The following is a 20,467-nucleotide window of genomic DNA, read 5'->3' on the forward strand; positions in this document are numbered from 1 at the left end:
ATTTCAAAGTTTTGAGCAAATATAACAACAACAAAAAATATATATTTAAGGATTCTGTTATGTTTTTTACGTTCATTGGGGTATGAAAAAAAAAAAATCCACAAACTGTGAATCGGTGAAGCTGTTCTCACATAAGTTTGCAGATTATTATTTTTGTTCATATCCAGATGAAGTAAAAGAAATAACAGACAATACTTATAATTAAATTTGAATCATACTTACTAATAATAGCACTAAAACTTCTTATTTTATTTGAATTATTTTTGGTCCATAAATTCAATAAGCCAACTTGCTCATGTATATAAAATGATGTCATCAGATATGATGTTCCCTAACGACGTAATTTTTATGTTCATCAAGAAATGAAGAAACTCTTGTTGTTATGTCTGGACCAATGGGGTAACGTTATGTTGTAATAAATGTAACGGAAATTTAATTACACGTATTCTAATTGCAAACTACCGGCCTCGGTGGCGTCGTGGCAGGCCATCGGTCTACAGGCTGGTAGGTACTGGGTTCGGATCCCAGTCGAGGCATGGGATTTTTAATCCAGGTACCAACTCCAAACCCTGAGTGAGTGCTCCGCAAGGCTCAATGGGTAGGTGTAAACCACTTGCACTGACCAGTGATCCATAACTGGTTCGACAAAGGCCATGGTTTGTGCTATCCTGCCTGTGGGAAGCGCAAATAAAAGATCCCTTGCTGCTAATCGGAAGAGTAGCCCATGTAGTGGCGACAGCGGGTTTCCTCTCAAAATCTGTGTGGTCCTTAACCATATGTCTGACGCCATATAACCGTAAATAAAATGTGTTGAGTGCGTCGTTAAATAAAACATTTCTTTCTTTCTTTCTAATTACAAACTAAGAATAATCCTGATTTTTAAACCACCCAAACGACACTGATGTCAATACAGCCAGCTGGTTACCTCTTCGACTACAGGAGTGTACTGCATAATGCCACCAATCTCCGACACTTTCTTTATCTCTAGCTCAAGGGCAGATAACTCTGAACTGAGCTTAGCTTCGATGTCTGGTAATAATGGCTGAAAGACAAAAAAACAACATTTAAAGATAAAATGTTATACAGTGAAAAAATTGCAATCCTCAAAATGTTGTGTGTGTGGGAAGGGGTTATGGAAGACAGGAATTGCACCCATACAAATAATTGAGGTAGAATCATACCCCAGAAGACAAGCGTGATTTATAACCTACATATGTAAGGAAGTTGTTATTATTATTTTATTAATGGTGGCTCTATCTCACTTTCCCCCAGCGCATATAAAGTTAATATACACATATATATATATATATATAGTTATAAATAAAATAACAATGGTCTTCTGATCCCCACTAAATCCGACGATTTTGTTCGGTTGATACATTTTTTTAAACCACTAATTTGTAAGATAATTTACTAGCATTCAACGACCACTCATGTAGTATTCTCTATGAAACAGCGGTTCAGGAATATACATACGGGGCCAGCTGCCTTAGATGCAAGGAATGCGTTTGCATCTTCACACAGCAGTCGTACACTGTGAAGTAGATCAGCAACCTGACTTCGAAGAGTGGGCTGTAAAATACAAACCTGTAAGTCATAAACATTGCATACATGGTTTATATACCGGTAAGAGAATTCCAGAAAACATTTTTCTTCAAACTCCAAGGTATGTTAATTTCTATATTTTTTTTTTTTTTAATAGACTGAAAAATAGGCAGAAAATATCAAATTAAAATATAACCTTGGTTTTTATTATTATTAACATTTTAAATGAATTATTTGTATGATTTTGTATAAATTATTCATCACAGTATAAACAATAAGTGCAAACTTTTGTATCAATGGCTTTGCCAATTCATGGTTTGTGCATGTTGTTTGTAGTTTTTTTTAATACACAGATGAAACCAAACCAAAGAGCAGACAATCCTTAAATAAATCATATTTGACTGAAAATAGGATGTATCCTCTATATGTAGAACAGGTTCATAATGTTTTACACTGGCTAAAAACAACTCATTGACAAGAATACTGTGGAATGAAATATCTCACTGGCTAAAAACAACTCATTGACAAGAATACTGTGGAATGAAATATCTCACTGGCTAAAAACAACTCATTGACAAGAATACTGTGGAATTAAATATCTCACTGGCTAAAAACAACTCATTGACAAGAATACTGTGGAATTAAATATTTCACCTGCCATAACTTTATTAAAAAATAAATAATAATCTTAAATTGTTTTTTAATGAATTTATTATTCACATGCATTGTGATAAACATCCATACATGTGTTGGTGCAACTATAAACCAAGTTTCATTCTATTTATTATTACCCATTATCAATTTTTATCATTTTATGGAAGATTTTCAAGCAATACTGTCATTGAAAACAAGTTTGCAAGTTAAGAACAAGAGACAGTGTTGTGTCATAGTTGAGTCGTATATATCGCACCGTAACTACATTGTATTTTGTATCCATTCATTCGGGTTATCCATGGTTGCAGTCATGTTGACAACCCGAATGAATGGATACAAAATAGTTACGGTTATTTGTTGTTGCCTGACAGTTGTGACATCAAAGTCTATAGTGAAGCACTTATTATGATGTCAAAACGTATGAAGGGGAAGAAATGGGTTTTTTCTTTCTCTAGGGAAAGATCATTTTTCTTCCCCCACTTCTCTCTGCCCATATGGATAATAAAAACAGTTGTGTCACATATTTTCAATTGAAGCTTGGTGATATTCTGTATTACAGAGAGTCACATACTAAACAATTCAGTTTTGCAACGTGCTGTTGATGTAACATATGGGATATAATAGATATACAGTGTGTGCATGACTGGGAATCTGTAGGTGTTGGATGGGAAATAACGATTAACAGTGCACAGTGATGTATTATAAGCTATAAAGGGCAGGATTTAGTTCAGTCGGTTGAGTGCTCGCTTGAGGTGTTTGCGTCGCAGGATCGAACCCTCTCGGCGGATCCATTCAACTGATTGGGTTTTTTCTTGTTCCACCCAGTACACCACAATTGATCAAGGGACATGGTATGTGCTGTCCTGTCTGTGGGAAAGTGCATATAAAAGATCCCTTGCTGCTAACAGAAAACTGTAACAGGTTTCTTCTGATGACTACGAGTCATAATTACCAAATGTTTGACATCCAATAGCCGATGATTAATTAATGTGCTCTAGTGGTGGCATTAAACAAAACAAACATAAGTGACAGTAATTAACATTTGAAGTTGTAGCTTGTGTTTGTGTTTTAAAATGTTATTTTAAGATGTCGGTGGCATCGTGCTTAAGTCATTGGACATAAGGCTGGTAGGTACAAGGTTCGCAGCCCAGTACTGGCTCCCACCCAGAGCGAGTTTTAACAACTCAGTGGGTAGGTGTAAGGCCACTACACCCTCTTCACTCTTACTAACCACTAACAGCTAACATCTAACCCACTGTCCTGGACAGACAGCCCAGATAGCTGAAGTGTGTGCCCAGGACAGCTTGCTTGAACCTTAATTGGATATAAGGACAAAAATAAGTTGAAATGAAATGAATAAGATGTTAAATCACAGGGTGGCGAGACTGGCCCTTCAATAATGTAGTAACATTTGTGTTTTGTATCAGTAAAATATGTATAATAATGAAAAGCAAAAATGCATTTAAAAAACTCCACTGAAAACATAACCTTGACACAATTAACAAACAATGAAGACATCAAATAATTATGCAAATAAAATAAAAAAACAAGCAAAATGTACAAACATTAATAAGCATGATGCCAACATGACAATCCCTTTATTACTACATGTACATATATATATATCAATATATATATATATATATATAATATATATATATATATATATATATATATAAGGGCGCCTTGTTCCAACCAGTGCATCACGAACGGTATATCAAAGTCCATGGTATGTGCTATCCTGTCTGTGGGATGGTGCATATCAAAGATCCGTTGCTACTAATGCAAAAAATGTAGCGGGTTTCCTCTCTAAGACTAAGTCAAAATTACCAAATGTTTGACATCCAATAGTCGATGATTAATAAATCAATGTGCTCTAGTGGTGTCATTAAACAAAACAAACTTTTACTTTAAAGTCATATCAGGGTAAAACAGATGATTCCTTGAGTAAGTTGATCCCTACATTTCACCCTAAATATCTGTTAAAAAAAAGACGTATTAGCTGATGCAACCTTTTTTTCATGTTTACAGACTTCATTTTACAATTAGTATTACATTACGTAATCCATGTTAACTACATGCAAACAACAAACCTATAAGTTAGTTTCCAAGGTAACCCAGGCCAGTTTTATAACATTAGTCTTATAAAAGTTAAGTCTAGATTCAAGATTCAAACTTAAAGACTTTCAATCTTGTTCAGTGCAAATTGGCACTAAGTTCAGGGGCAGAGTGAAAGTTTTGTTGTTTGCTGTGACCCAATCAATTGATAAACAATGCAAGGGGGGAGGACGCAGCCCAGTGGTAAAGTGCTCCCCTGATGTGCAGTCGGTCTAGGATCGATACCCATCTATGGCCCTCTGACATATTTCTTCTTGTTCCAGCCAGTGCTCCACAACTGGTCTATCAAATATATGTATTATCCTGCCTGTGGGGGTAATGCATATATATATATATATATATATATATATATATATATATATATAAAAGATCCCTTGCTGCTAATCGAAAAGAGCAGCCCATGGAAGGACAGCAGCAGGTTTCCTCTCTCAATATCTGTGTGGTTTTTAAATACAGCATGTATATGTTCGACACCAAATAACCACAATTAAAATGTGTTATGTGTGTTGTAAAATAAAACATTTCTTTCTTTTATAAAAATTGCCATGACCCATTTCCTTGTTTTACTCATAATGTCTTTGTGTAATGAAAACTTAAAAAAACAACAACACAAAAAATAATAATAATGAAAAGTAAAAAACCACACTTAAAACCCTACCGGATGACCAAAACACTATTTAAAATTTGTTTTGTTTTGCAAATACGCAGATTTTGATCAGAGACTATTCAATAAAAAAAAAATGTTTTGCATACACTTTATAAGAAATGGTTTGGTGTTTCAACAAATATTGCAATTAGGTGAAATATTCCATTACCCAGTATGCGTTAAGTGGAACCCACTATATATATACACTTCTGAAATTAGTTAAAATAAAAATGAAAGGAAACATTAACAACGACAACAAAGAATCCAATTGCTGACTCATCAAACTGCTATTAATACTTAGTGGACAAAGCGAAGCTAGACGTATCCAAAATGGCTAAGTTATAATTTTTAATGTAGTAATTACGGTAATAAAAATGATTGATGAGAAAAATATGTATTTTATAAGCAAACCCTACAGTTCTTTCTACTTACACCTACAGGGATTTTACTATCATCCTGACTTCCCTCCCCTAAAAAAAAACCCCTATCACAAAACTACAACAAATAGCAATGCAAACTCACATTAAAAACAAAATTGACAAAATACACATCATATTGTACGGAAAATTGGACTACGGCATGACTGACAACATATAATACAAACAACACGTTCTGTATTCTATAAATATTCATGCAAGGAACAAATGTGTGCTCGGGTCAATCACAACATCATACAAACCGCACCTGGTACGTTTCCGATTGATCCCCCGAATCAAACTGAGCAAAAAATTAAATAAAACCTTAAAAACTCACAAAAATAAAGAGAGACTTCCGTAAATTATAACTGGGTTTTAATTTTCTACATTCAAGAAAAATCTAAATAATTACATGCCATAACAATAGAGATTTTGTTTGTTTGTTTATTTCGTTAGTCAACATAGGTCATAATAGAGGTCAAACTACTACTACCTTTTAACCATAAACTTGACATGACATTAGACATCAAATTCTGTTCATGTCGTACTAAATATGTTTTTAAGTTTATATGTCAGAAAAAGTACTACAACTTTTATTAATAGTGTATAATGAGTGTTCAAACTGCTACTATTACCTATTAACTATAAACTTGACATAACAAATTTATACTTTAACCTAGAGGATGGCAATTCTAGAAATTCTAGAAATCAGATAATCAAAGTCCTAAACAAAGTCTGTAGCATTTTTGGATGCTTTAACTCCCCAAAAATACACTCTATTTTGAAAATATGCATTTGTCAAATTTTTATATGTTAAGTAACTTAAAACGTTTGAAAACCTTAAACTTGGGATAATTTGCACAACAATTCTACAAATATAGAAAAAAAAGGAAAGAGTAACTACAGTGTTATTATTTTCAAAAACTAGGGACAGAATTTACAAATAATAGTTTTTTTAAGCATTAAAAATATGCAGGTAATAAAAACATTCTTCTTAAACTTCTACTAAATTTTTTTATTTAAAAATTTAAATCTTAATTTAATGTTGTAGAAAAACACCAAACTTAAAAAAATTATTTTATTTTTAGGACATTTTGGTGACAGATAAATAAAATAAATAAAACAATAGTTACCTCTGCAAGTTTTCCTGAGGGATACAGTCGATCAAGACATTCGGAGGCACGCTGAGCAAGGGGATATAACTCTTGTTCAACAGAACTGTTGCTTTTTGAGGCAACCTTAATGCTTTAAGAAAACAAGATGAGAACTGATTCAAAAATTAGTTTTTTTTACATAATGTCAGAAATATTTTTAATAGACACGTATAGTGATAAAAAGAATAAATTATATTGCACTGGTGTTTCCATGTTTTATCAATAAAGGGAATTTCCACATGTTCGCTCTCAACACGGCAACTGATACTAGCAAGCCAAATTTCCCAAGTTTTGCTAGAATACATAAATCATATCAATGTGGCAACTGCCTCTATGAAACTGAGCAAACAAAATTTCCCCAGCTTCACTAGAATACATACAATCAAATCATTGCGACAACTTGCACCGTCTCCATGAAATTGAGTAAGCCAAATTTACCCAGCTTTGCTAGAATACATACAATCATACCAATGTGGCAACTGGCATGGTCTCCATGAAATTGAGTACGCCAAATTTACCCAGCTTCGCATACCAATGTGGCAACTGGCATGGTCTCCATGAAATTGAGTACGCCAAATTTACCCAGCTTCGCATACCAATGTGGCAACTGGCATGGTCTCCATGAAATTGAGTACGCCAAATTTACCCAGCTTCGCATACCAATGTGGCAACTGGCATGGTCTCCATGAAATTGAGTACGCCAAATTTACCCAGCTTCGCATACCAATGTGGCAACTGGCATGGTCTCCATGAAACTGAGTAAGCCAAATTTCCCCAGCTTTGCTGGAATACATAAATCATATCAATGCGGCAACTGGCACCATCTCCATGAAAATGAGAATTTCCCCAGCTTCACTACAATACATACAATCATATCAATGCAGCAATTGGCACCGTCTCCATGAAATTGTGTAAGCCAAATTTACCCAGATTCGCTAGAATACATACAATCATACCAATGTGGCAACTGGCATTGTCTCCATGAAACTGAGCAAGCCAGATTTCCCCACCTTTGCTAGAATACATACCATCGTATCAACGCGGCAACTGCCTCCACGAAATTGAGCAAAACGTTAGCCTCGTCTTCCGAAAGAACTGTGGGCTGTGGACTGACCGGTCTCTCAACCTTCTGTTTCTCTGACCACGATTTCAACACGTTCTCGAACGTCTAAATAAACCGAAAAACATTCAATTAATATTAAGTTGATATAGGACAATTTTAGATGTAATATTACTCAAAGAATAGAAACCCCCCCATCCCCCTTATCTTCAGATCACAATTTCAACAAATTCTTGAATTTGTGAAAATTAAAGGAAAAAACTGCAGTGCGCTGGACCCCTGAAGGGAAAAGAAAGAGAGGGCGTCCGAAAACAACATGGCGCTAAACAGTGGAAATAGAGATAAAGGAGACAGGACACAGTTGGGGTACTATCGAGAGATTGGCAAGGGATAGACCGGTGTGGAGGAACTTCATCGCTGCAGTAAATGCCACTAGGCATGACAGGAAATGATGATGGAAGGGGAAAAAACTGAAAACAATTATGCCATAACAATTAAATATTAGCTGTAAATCACAATCTGGTTTGTAGTAACTTACAAATATTTTATAAGCTATAGTACAAATATAATTTTAAAAAATCTCCCTCCCATCCCACGTCATCTTTGGACCACGATTTCAGCACACTTTAAAATGCATAAAAAGTTAAAAATAAATGAAAATAGTTATGGAATAACAATTAATACATTTATTATGTATAAACAATAATCTGATTTGTAATAATGTATTTTACAAGAACAATTAGACTCGGGAAGGGAATGATAACTGGCCCTGATAAATCCTTCCCCGTTATGCTGCCGTAAACGTACTCTGTCTCTGGTTAACATCTGTGCTCTGTTCTTGTGTACGATACGAACGTATCCCGGGGGCTGTATCCACGCCTCCCCGTCAACCTGTACCGGTACACCTTCATCTCCCAGAATTGTTATCTTCACCGTCCGACACTGAAATTATATTAACAAATAACATTCAGTAAAATTAAATATTTTGCTTACCATAAACATTTTTGTAGTATTGCTTATAGCTGTACTAATGAACAGGGCTGAAAACTCGTGAAAAATATGGCGGCCCAACAATGGATGTTGGCAAATTATGGTAAGTGCACCATGAAGGATGAGTAAGATTTTAAAGTGGAATAAATATATGCAATACAAATATTAATAGTGGCTCATATGTTCTAGCTCTAAAGAAGATCAACCAAATAATATTATTTGGTCGACTAACACCATTATTTTTTAATATTTAAGTCACCCGAACGGGTCATTGGTCGCATTTGGTGACCTGGCCACAGGATGTTTCGAGCCCTGAATGAGTGGTCCTCTCAATGCATGATAAAAAAAACCCCAAGAATTCTACAGAATGAAATGTCTCGACTACTATAAAACCTTTTTGGTGACCTGTAATAAACATCCACAGGTTCAAATATAAACCAAGTTTTAATCACTTAAGGACTTATAGTTTGTGAGAAACTGATCTAAATGCGAAACTTTAATGTCACCGATTTCGGAAAACTATAGATCACATTTTTAGTTCATAAAGACAAGACAATAAATTATTATTTTTTATCAATTTTGCTCTAGTGGTGTTGTTAAACAAAACTTTATTGTGGAATAAGAGACATAACAGAGTATTTGTGATACTTATCTATACTATATGAAAGAAGAAAATACCGCCAGACTCTCTGTATCACAGTTTTATTATGTAAATAATTACAAATGGTTATTTATTTCGTAAAAACTTTATACCTGAATGTTTTAAGTTAGTGGACTTTCTTCAAATAACATGTAACATTATTATGGATAATTTACCTAGTCATGTTACTATAGCAACCAACCTGAGCTATGCGGTGATGCTGAATGTCTATGACCCTTGACACTGCCATCTGAACTCCACCAAAAACAGCAACGACTTCCAAAATTTTATCATCGAAGTTCGGAGCAGTGAAATTCTGAAAACAAAAACAGTAAAATCTGAATATTTTTCTGACATAACAGTGTATTATTACATTGTGTGTTAGTCCAATCTTTCTGACAGATAATGCTTTGGTTTTACCTTGTATGTCTATTATGAAAACACTGGCATGATGTCTACAGTCCGTCCGTCCCATCCTACGAAAATGTATTTTTTATAAATAATTTCAGTTTGGTTTGATGTAAGAAGACAAGTAAAAGTGTTGTGGAAATAAGAAAATTTTTACTATTTTTTGTGTGTGCAATTTAGAAAACAATCGGTTCAGAAATAAATAACTTGTAGTAAATTTTATAGTATGAAAAAAGGGATGCACTATAAATGACTCATTGTTTAAGTAGTCAAATGAGATGTACATATAAAGTTATGACAAGATAATACTAGTTTGTCATTCAACGACCCCCAAGGATGTCTTTATACTAGATTTAAAAAAAAAAAAAAAAAAAAAAAAAAAATCCACTTACCAAGTCTTCTTTGGTTCCTCCCCAAAAATTGGCCCCTCCACCATAACTATAAAAAGAAAACAAGATGTGACGAAATATATGATCAGTGTGAACACGCACAGCTAAAACACTTGCTGAAACATATAACTTTTATAAATACACGATAAATCTTCCCCCCAAAAACGAACCTTTTATATACCAGTTGTGAAGCACTGGTTGGGATGGGAAAAAACCCCAGTCAGAGAATGGGTCCACCAAGCAGGTTTGATCCTTTGACACTATCACCTCAGATAAACACTCTACTGACTGAGCTAGGTCATGCCCCTAAACAAAGTTTACAAAGCCTGTTTATGACTTACATACACTTCCAAGGCTTAAATGGTTTCACACCACATAGCTCATGTGTTTTTGTGCTGGGGTGTCGTTAAAATCTATTCTATTCTCTTACTTTGCTTAAACAACTACACTTAAGCAAAACAGGCTTCATAAATTCGCCCCATACCTTGACCTCAATGCTGACAAACAGTGCATTTTTAGGTTTCCTACATTAGAATTATTAGCCAAAAATAAACTGTAGATTGGGTTGTGAGAATATCCATGAAACTTAAAAAACAGGTTGAGGTTTCGTCGACCCACCTTGGAATGTTGAGAATGACGATGCCTTGTAGACTGGGGAGAGGAATCCTCTGGCCGTCACACTCGAGCAGGACTCGCTGGTCAAGGTTCTTGAACGTCTGGTGAAGCATCTCCTTACCACCGAGAACACCGTACCACATCAAGTTCTTAGTACGACTCCTGAAATATCAACAGTCCGTTAATAACTATCACCCAGAACACCGTACCACATCAAGTTCTTAGTACGACTCCTGAAATATCAACAGTCAGGTAATAACTGTCACCCAGAACACCGTACCACATCAGGTTCTAAGTATGACTCCAGAAATATCAACAGTCCATTAATAACTGTCACCCAGAACACCGTACTACATCAGGTTCTTAGTACGACTCCTGAAATACCAACAGTCCGTTAATAACTGTCACCCAGAACACCGTACCACATCAAGTTCTTAGTACGACTCCTGAAATATCAACAGTCAGGTAATAACTGTCACCCAGAACACCATACCACATCAGGTTCTTAGTACGATTCCAGAAATATCAACAGTCCATTAATAACTGTCACCCAGAACACCGTACTACGTCAGGTTCTTAGTACGACTCCTGAAATACCAACAGTCCGTTAATAACTGTCACCCAGAACACCGTACTACGTCAGGTTCTTACTACGACTCCAGAAATATCAACAGTCAGGTAATAACTGTCACCCAGAACACCGTACCACATCAGGTTCTTAGTACGACTCCAGAAATATCAACAGTCCATTAATAACTGTCACCCAGAACACCGTACTACGTCAGGTTCTTAGTACGACTCCTGAAATACCAACAGTCCGTTAATAACTGTCACCCAGAACACCGTACTACGTCAGGTTTTTACTACGACTCCAGAAATATCAACAGTCAGGTAATAACTGTCACCCAGAACACCGTACCACATCAGGTTCTTAGTACGACTCCAGAAATACCAACAGTCCGTTAATAACTGTCACCCAGAACACCATACCACATCAGGTTCTTAGTACGACTCCTGAAATACCAACAGTCCGTTAATAACTGTCACCCAGAACACCGTACCACATCAGGTTCTTAGTACGACTCCTGAAATACCAACAGTCCGTTAATAACTGTCACCCAGAACACCGTACCACATCAGGTTCTTAGTACGACTCCTGAAATACCAACAGTCCGTTAATAACTGTCACCCAGAACACCGTACCACATCAGGTTCCTATGATGTCCTAACCTAAAAAACAGTTTGTCCCTATGTTACATTTGTGGCATCTTAAATTATTATTTTTTAAACCTAGGTTAGCCCTAACAAATAAAAATCTATTGAACTATTATTTTGACAACTGACCTGCATTTCTCTGGATGTTCTTCCCGTTTGTTCTGAAACTCCAGAGCAATCTTGGCGTCGAGACCAATCCCAAAATAGTTGTTCATAACACACTTCTCTGTGTAAAAATCACTGTTAAAAACACCAACAAATTGTTAATATACTAAATCTGTTAAAAGCTGCAGTTTTTCTTCTCCATACTATAATAGTTTTTACCAATATAAAATGCAAACTGAACTACAGTTTTAATAAACTTGTGTGCTGTTGCTACCAACAGACATTGTAATCTGTGTAAAAATCAGTTTGAAAATAACATTTGATATAAACATTACCTCACTTAAATAACAACATTAACCCCTCATACACAAACAAAGATTTAAAAGCTCTGACAACCCAGTACATTGTAAAAACTGTTGATAACTTAACCTTTTGCAACATTAATAACCAAAGCAAAACAGATAGTAAATCCATTCCCTAATCAGAGGAGATAACTCTGCACTCACAAGTTGTCTTCTTCAATAAGAGGCGAGGCTGCAGCACAGAGGGCATCTGCGTTGGCCAGGAGCACTTTACTGATGAAACTACCACCTCCCAGAGACTTCGCTATACTGCTGCTGACACCTGGAAACATAACAGAAACTTTTGTTTAACAACCAATGATATCCCAGGTTTTTGTATCATCATAAGTTAATTATGATATTCATTTATTCAGGGGGTGGGACAGTGCCCAATGGAAAAGTGCTTGCCTGACATCCGATCAGTCTAGGATCGATCCCTGTCAGTGGGCCAATTGGAATATTGAAATTTGAAAACACTGTAGCAATCTCCATTGCCGTAGTTAATTGCAGGTGTGTGTGTGCAGAAATGAGTTTTGGAAGTAACCCCATAAGCAAAAAAACCACCCAGTCTAAAACCCTCAACACTGCTAAACATTCTGCACACGTGCCTGACTTGCCAGGGTAGTACTTACCTGACAGCTTGTGGTAGTCGAGGAAGGGCAGCACTTACGGGCAGCATGTGGTAGTCGAGGAAGGGCAGCATATGGTAGTCGAGGAAGGGCAGCACTATCCGCGGCGTGGGCAGGGCAACACTTACCAGGCAGCATGTGGTAATCGAGGAAGGGCAGCACTTACCGGACAGCATATGGTAATTGAGGAAGGGCAGCACTTACCGGACAGCATGTGGTAGTCGAGGAAGGGCAGCACGTGGTAGTCGAGGAAGGGCAGCATATGGTAGTCGAGGAAGGGCAGCACTATCCGCGGCGTGGGCAGGGCAGCACTTACCAGGCAGCATGTGGTAGTCAAGGAAGGGCAGCACTATCCGCGGCATGGGCAGGGCAGCACTTACCAGGCAGCATGTGGTAGTCGAGGAAAGGAAGCACTATCCGCGGTGTGGGCAAAACAGCACTTACCGGGCAGCATGTGGTAGTCGAGGAAGGGCAGCACTATCCGTGGCGTGGGCAGGGCAGCACTTACCGGGCAGCATGTGGTAGTCGAGGAAGGGCAGCACTATCTGCGTGGGCAGGGAAGCACTTACCGGGCAGCATGTGGTAGTCGAGGAAGGGCAGCACTTACTGGGCAGCATGTGGTAGTCGAGGAAGGGCAGCACTATCTGCGGCGTGGGCAGGGCAGCACTTACCGGGCAGCATGTGGTAGTCGAGGAAGGGCAACACTATCTGCGGTGTGGGCAGGGTAGCACTTACCAGGCAGCATGTGGTAGTCGAGGAAGGGCAGCACTATCCGCGGCGTGGGCAGGGCAGCACTTACCGGGCAACATGTGGTAGTCGAGGAAGGGCAGCTCTTACCAGGCAGCATGTGGTAGTTGAGGAAGGGCAGCACTATCCGCGGCGTGAGCAGGGCAGCACTTACTGGGCAGCATGTGGTAGTCGAGGAAGGGCAGCAGTATCCGCGGCGTGGGCAGGGTAGCACTTACCGGGCAGCATGTGGTAGTCGAGGAAGGGCAGCACTTACCAGGCAGCATGTGGTAATCGAGGAAGGGCAGCACTATCCGTGGCGTGGGCAGGGCAGCACTTACCGGGCAGCATGTGGTAGTCGAGGAAGGGCAGCACTATCCGCGGCGTGGGCAGGGTGTCCTTGGCGGGGCTCTTGTCGCGGCCCTTGTTACAGATGTTGGAGCCGACGCTCGACGACCGGTTGAACGTGCTCATACTGCTGATTCTACGCGACGTCGGACCCTTCGGAGAGTGCGACCCGTCTGGGGAGAAAGGAAAGGAAATGTTTTATTGAACGACGCACTCAACACATTTTAATTACGGTTATATGGTGTCGGACATATGGTTAAGGACCACACAGATATAGAGAGGAAACCCGCTGTCGCCACTTCATGAGCTACTCTTTTTCAATTATACCAGTCGTGGTGCACTGGCTTGAGCGAGAAATAGCCCAATTGGCCCACTGATGGGGATCGATCCCAAACTGACCGCGCATCAAGCGAAAGCTTTACCATTGGGCTATGTCCCGCCCATCTGGTGAGAAAGTGAAAAACAAAACCGTTTATTACATACCTAACAGTGGCAGGTCTAGGCATGTTAGCAAGGTGGGGTGGGGGTGTTTCAATCAGCATATTTATTTTTAAAATCATCAGTGGCAGGTCTAGGCATGTTAGCAAGGTGGGGTGGGCAATCAGCATATTTATTTTTTAAATCATCAGTGGCAGGTCTAGGCATGTTAGCAAGGTGGGGTGGGGGTGTTTCAATCAGCATATTTATTTTTAAAATCATCAGTAGCAGGTCTAGGCATGTTTGCAAGGTGGAGGGGGGTGTTTCAATCAGCATATTTATTTTTAAAATCATCAGTAGCAGGTCTAGGCATGTTAGCAAGGTGGGGTGGGCAATCAGCATATTTATTTTTAAAATCATCAGTGGCAGGTCTAGGCATGTTAGCAAGGTGGGGTGGGGGTGTTTCAATCAGCATATTTATTTTTTAAATCATCAGTGGCAGGTCTAGGCATGTTTGCAAGGTGGAGGGGGGTGTTTCAATCAGCATATTTATTTTTTAAATCATCAGTGGCAGGTCTAGGCATGTTAGCAAGGTGGGGTGGGGGTGTTTCAATCAGCATATTTATTTTTTAAATCATCAGTGGCAGGTCTAGGCATGTTAGCAAGGTGGGGTGGGGGTGTTTCAATCAGCATATTTATTTTTAAAATCATCAGTGGCAGGTCTAGGCATGTTAGCAAGGTGGGGTGGGGGTGTTTCAATCAGCATATTTATTTTTAAAATCATCAGTAGCAGGTCTAGGCATGTTAGCAAGGTGGGGTGGGGTGTTTCTTCAATCAGCATATTTATTTTTTAAATCATCAGTGGCAGGTCTAGGCATGTTAGCAAGGTGGGGTGGGGGTGTTTCAATCAGCATATTTATTTTTAAAATCATCAGTGGCAGGTCTAGGCATGTTTGCAAGGTGGAGGGGGGTGTTTCAATCAGCATATTTATTTTTAAAATCATCAGTGGCAGGTCTAGGCATGTTTGCAAGGTGGAGGGGGGTGTTTCAATCAGCATATTTATTTTTTAAATCATCAGTGGCAGGTCTAGGCATGTTAGCAAGGTGGGGTGGGGGTGTTTCAATCAGCATATTTATTTTTAAAATCATCAGTAGCAGGTCTAGGCATGTTAGCAAGGTGGGGTGGGGGTGTTTTAATCTGCAGATTTATTTAAGAAATGATATATAGAATGTTGTGACTTTTTATTACATCATTGTTATAAGACACTTGACCATGTATATACTAGTCCCTAAGCAACATCTTTACACAGGGGTGCAGAAAGTACTTGACCATGTATATACTAGTCCCTAAGCAACATCTTTACACAGGGGTGCAGAAAGTACTTGACCATGTATATACTAGTCCCTATGCAACATCTTTACACAGGGGTGCAGAAAGTACTTGACCATGTATATACTAGTCCCTATGCAACATCTTTACACAGGGGTGCACAAAGTCCTTGACCATGTATATACTAGTCCCTAAGCAACATCTTTACACAGGGGTGCAGAAAGTACTTGACCATGTATATACTAGTCCCTAAGCAACATCTTTACACAGGGGTGCAGAAAGTACTTGACCATGTATATACTAGTCCCTAAGCAACATCTTTACACAGGGGTGCAGAAAGTACTTGACCATGTATATACTAGTCCCTATGCAACATCTTTACACAGGGGTGCAGAAAGTACTTGACCATGTATATACTAGTCCCTATGCAACATCTTTACACAGGGGTGCACAAAGTCCTTGACCATGTATATACTAGTCCCTAAGCAACATCTTTACACAGGGGTGCAGAAAGTACTTGACCATGTATATACTAGTCCCTAAGCAACATCTTTACACAGGGGTGCACAAAGTCCTTGACCATGTATATACTAGTCCCTAAGCAACATCTTTACACAGGGGTGCAGAAAGTACTTGACCATGTATATACTAGTCCCTATGCAACATCTTTACACAGGGGTGCAGAAAGTACTTGACCATGTATATACTAGTCCCTATGCAACATCTTTACACAGGGGTGCAGAAAGTACTTGACCATGTATATACTAGTCCCTATGCAACATCTTTACACAGGGGTGCAGAAAGTACTTGACCATGTATATACTAGTCCCTAAGCAACATCTTTACACAGGGGTGCAGAAAGTACTTGACCATGTACATACTAGTCCCTATGCAACATCTTTACACAGGGGTGCAGAAAGTACTTGACCATGTATATACTAGACCCTATGCAACATCTTTACACAGGGGTGCAGAAAGTACTTGACCATGTATATACTAGTCCCTATGCAACATCTTTACACAGGGGTGCAGAAAGTACTTGACCATGTATATACTAGACCCTATGCAACATCTTTACACAGGGGTGCAGAAAGTACTTGACCATGTATATACTAGACCCTATGCAACATCTTTACACAGGGGTGCAGAAAGTACTTGACCATGTATATACTAGTCCCTATGCAACATCTTTACACAGGGGTGCAGAAAGTACTTGACCATGTATATACTAGACCCTAAGCAACATCTTTACACAGGGGTGCAGAAAGTACTTGACCATGTATATACTAGTCCCTAAGCAACATCTTTACACAGGGGTGCAGAAAGTACTTGACCATGTATATACTAGACCCTATGCAACAACTTTACACAGGGGTGCAGAAAGTACTTGACCATGTATATACTAGTCCCTATGCAACATCTTTACACAGGGGTGCAGAAAGTACTTGACCATGTATATACTAGTCCCTATGCAACATCTTTACACAGGGGTGCAGAAAGTACTTGACCATGTATATACTAGTCCCTATGCAACATCTTTACACAGGGGTGCAGAAAGTACTTGACCATGTATATACTAGTCCCTAAGTAACATCTTTACACAGGGGTGCACAAGTACTTGACCATGTATATACTAGTCCCTAAGTAACATCTTTACACAGGGGTGCACAAAGTACTTGACCATGTACATACTAGTCCCTAAGCAACATCTTTACACAGGGGTGCACAAAGTACTTGACCATGTACATACTAGTCCCTAAGCAACATCTTTACACAGGGGTGCACAAAGTACTTGACCATGTACATACTAGTCCCTAAGCAACATCTTTACACAGGGGTGCACAAAGTACTTGACCATGTACATACTAGTCCCTAAGCAACATCTTTACACAGGGGTGCACAAAGTACTTGACCATGTACATACTAGTCCCTAAGCAACATCTTTACACAGGGGTGCACAAAGTACTTGACCATGTATATACTAGTCCCTAAGCAACATCTTTACACAGGGGTGCACAAAGTCCTTGACCATGTATATACTAGTCCCTAAGCAACATCTTTACACAGGGGTGCAGAAAGTACTTGACCATGTATATACTAGTCCCTAAGCAACATCTTTACACAGGGGTGCACAAAGTCCTTGACCATGTATATACTAGTCCCTAAGCAACATCTTTACACAGGGGTGCAGAAAGTACTTGACCATGTATATACTAGTCCCTATGCAACATCTTTACACAGGGGTGCAGAAAGTACTTGACCATGTATATACTAGTCCCTATGCAACATCTTTACACAGGGGTGCAGAAAGTACTTGACCATGTATATACTAGTCCCTATGCAACATCTTTACACAGGGGTGCAGAAAGTACTTGACCATGTATATACTAGTCCCTATGCAACATCTTTACACAGGGGTGCAGAAAGTACTTGACCATGTACATACTAGACCCTATGCAACATCTTTACACAGGGGTGCAGAAAGTACTTGACCATGTATATACTAGTCCCTATGCAACATCTTTACACAGGGGTGCAGAAAGTACTTGACCATGTATATACTAGTCCCTATGCAACATCTTTACACAGGGGTGCAGAAAGTACTTGACCATGTATATACTAGACCCTATGCAACATCTTTACACAGGGGTGCAGAAAGTACTTGACCATGTATATACTAGACCCTATGCAACATCTTTACACAGGGGTGCAGAAAGTACTTGACCATGTATATACTAGTCCCTATGCAACATCTTTACACAGGGGTGCAGAAAGTACTTGACCATGTATATACTAGACCCTAAGCAACATCTTTACACAGGGGTGCAGAAAGTACTTGACCATGTATATACTAGACCCTAAGCAACATCTTTACACAGGGGTGCAGAAAGTACTTGACCATGTATATACTAGTCCCTAAGCAACATCTTTACACAGGGGTGCAGAAAGTACTTGACCATGTATATACTAGACCCTAAGCAACATCTTTACACAGGGGTGCAGAAAGTACTTGACCATGTATATACTAGTCCCTATGCAACATCTTTACACAGGGTGCAGAAAGTACTTGACCATGTATATACTAGTCCCTATGCAACATCTTTACACAGGGGTGCAGAAAGTACTTGACCATGTATATACTAGTCCCTATGCAACATCTTTACACAGGGGTGCAGAAAGTACTTGACCATGTATATACTAGTCCCTAAGCAACATCTTTACACAGGGGTGCACAAGTACTTGACCATGTATATACTAGTCCCTAAGTAACATCTTTACACAGGGGTGCACAAAGTACTTGACCATGTACATACTAGTCCCTAAGCAACATCTTTACACAGGGGTGCACAAAGTACTTGACCATGTACATACTAGTCCCTAAGCAACATCTTTACACAGGGGTGCACAAAGTACTTGCCCATGTACATACTAGTCCCTAAGCAACATCTTTACACAGGGGTGCACAAAGTACTTGACCATGTACATACTAGTCCCTAAGCAACATCTTTACACAGGGGTGCACAAAGTACTTGACCATGTACATACTAGTCCCTAAGCAACATCTTTACACAGGGGTGCACAAAGTACTTGACCATGTATATACTAGTCCCTAAGCAACATCTTTACACAGGGGTGCACAAAGTACTTGACCATGTATATACTAGTCCCTAAGCAACATCTTTACACAGGGGTGCACAAAGTCCTTGACCATGTATATACTAGTCCCTAAGCAACATCTTTACACAGGGGTGCAGAAAGTACTCGCCTGCTCGTCAAATGCGAGTACAAATTCTGACCGACGAGTTAAAAAATGCAACTACCAGTCCAAGGGGTGATCTGTCTTTTTGATTTTGTTTGCCACATGATGTTGATCACTTACCAGGTGTTCTTAATAATGTTTTGTCAATAAATCTATATATATCATTTGAAGTGAAGACACTGTATATTATACTATTATTAATAATATATTATCCTATAGACTGGCAGACTAGTAGAAATTATTGCGGGCTAGTAAATTTTAGTTGGTTCTGGTCCGGTGGGCTAGTGAACTATTTTCTATTTCTGCAACCCATTTACAGATTGATCTATATAACATATGGTGGCATATACACTATGTTTTACCTTTCATTATAACATTATGCCACAGACAGATGAGGGAGAGGTCTTGAATCCCATCTCTAATGCCTATATGGGGTCATGGACCCCACCTCAAAGCTATCATAGATTCATCTTTCATTATATACATATACAATTAAAGAAATGCATTTTGGACATTATTTTAACATGTCATTTAAACAATCTGCAAAACGGAATAAACTACATGTAGTGTTAGTGTTTTATTACTTGAACTTCTTACACGCCCATTGGTGAGAACACCATGCGTTATTTTTGATAACACATGGTTGTTAACACATGTACGTATGTCAACTATTTCAAGAATAAACTACACGTAGTGTTAGTGTTTTATTACTTGAACTTCTTACACGCCCATTGGTGAGAACACCATGCGTTATTTTTGATAACACATGGTTGTTAACACATGTACGTATGTCAACTATTTCAAGAATAAACTACACGTAGTGTTAGTGTTTTATTACTTGAACTTCTTACATGCCCATTGGTGAGAACGCCATGCGTTATTTTTGATAACACATGGTTGTTAACACATGTACGTGCGTTAACAATTTCAAGACATACGACTGGCTGCTTCTAGGTGATGA

General features: G+C 38.8%; 1 protein-coding gene across 3 annotated transcripts in view; it reads right to left on the minus strand.

Moving 5' to 3' along the window:
• LOC121369447 (diacylglycerol kinase delta-like) overlaps positions 1-20,467 on the minus strand; it is a 194,651-nt gene that overhangs the window by 4,518 nt on the left and 169,666 nt on the right. For 2 of the 3 annotated variants that reach the window (XM_041494548.1, XM_041494556.1), the window contains 11 exons: positions 13,993-14,172; positions 12,462-12,579; positions 11,980-12,090; positions 10,639-10,797; positions 10,024-10,069; positions 9,426-9,539; positions 8,401-8,535; positions 7,562-7,701; positions 6,513-6,624; positions 1,477-1,572; positions 926-1,042 (listed from right to left, as the gene is read on the minus strand). In XM_041494548.1, the coding sequence (XP_041350482.1) occupies positions 926-1,042; positions 1,477-1,572; positions 6,513-6,624; positions 7,562-7,701; positions 8,401-8,535; positions 9,426-9,539; positions 10,024-10,069; positions 10,639-10,797; positions 11,980-12,090; positions 12,462-12,579; positions 13,993-14,172 (1,328 nt within the window). Of the gene's footprint in view, positions 1-925; positions 1,043-1,476; positions 1,573-4,873; positions 5,681-6,512; positions 6,625-7,561; positions 7,702-8,400; positions 8,536-9,425; positions 9,540-10,023; positions 10,070-10,638; positions 10,798-11,979; positions 12,091-12,461; positions 12,580-13,992; positions 14,173-20,467 lie in introns of those variants that run through there. The other variant, XM_041494563.1, reaches the window with a different exon arrangement.

The sequence above is a fragment of the Gigantopelta aegis genome, chromosome 1 (assembly GCF_016097555.1).
Source record: "Gigantopelta aegis isolate Gae_Host chromosome 1, Gae_host_genome, whole genome shotgun sequence".
Lineage (NCBI taxonomy): Eukaryota > Metazoa > Mollusca > Gastropoda > Neomphalida > Peltospiridae > Gigantopelta > Gigantopelta aegis.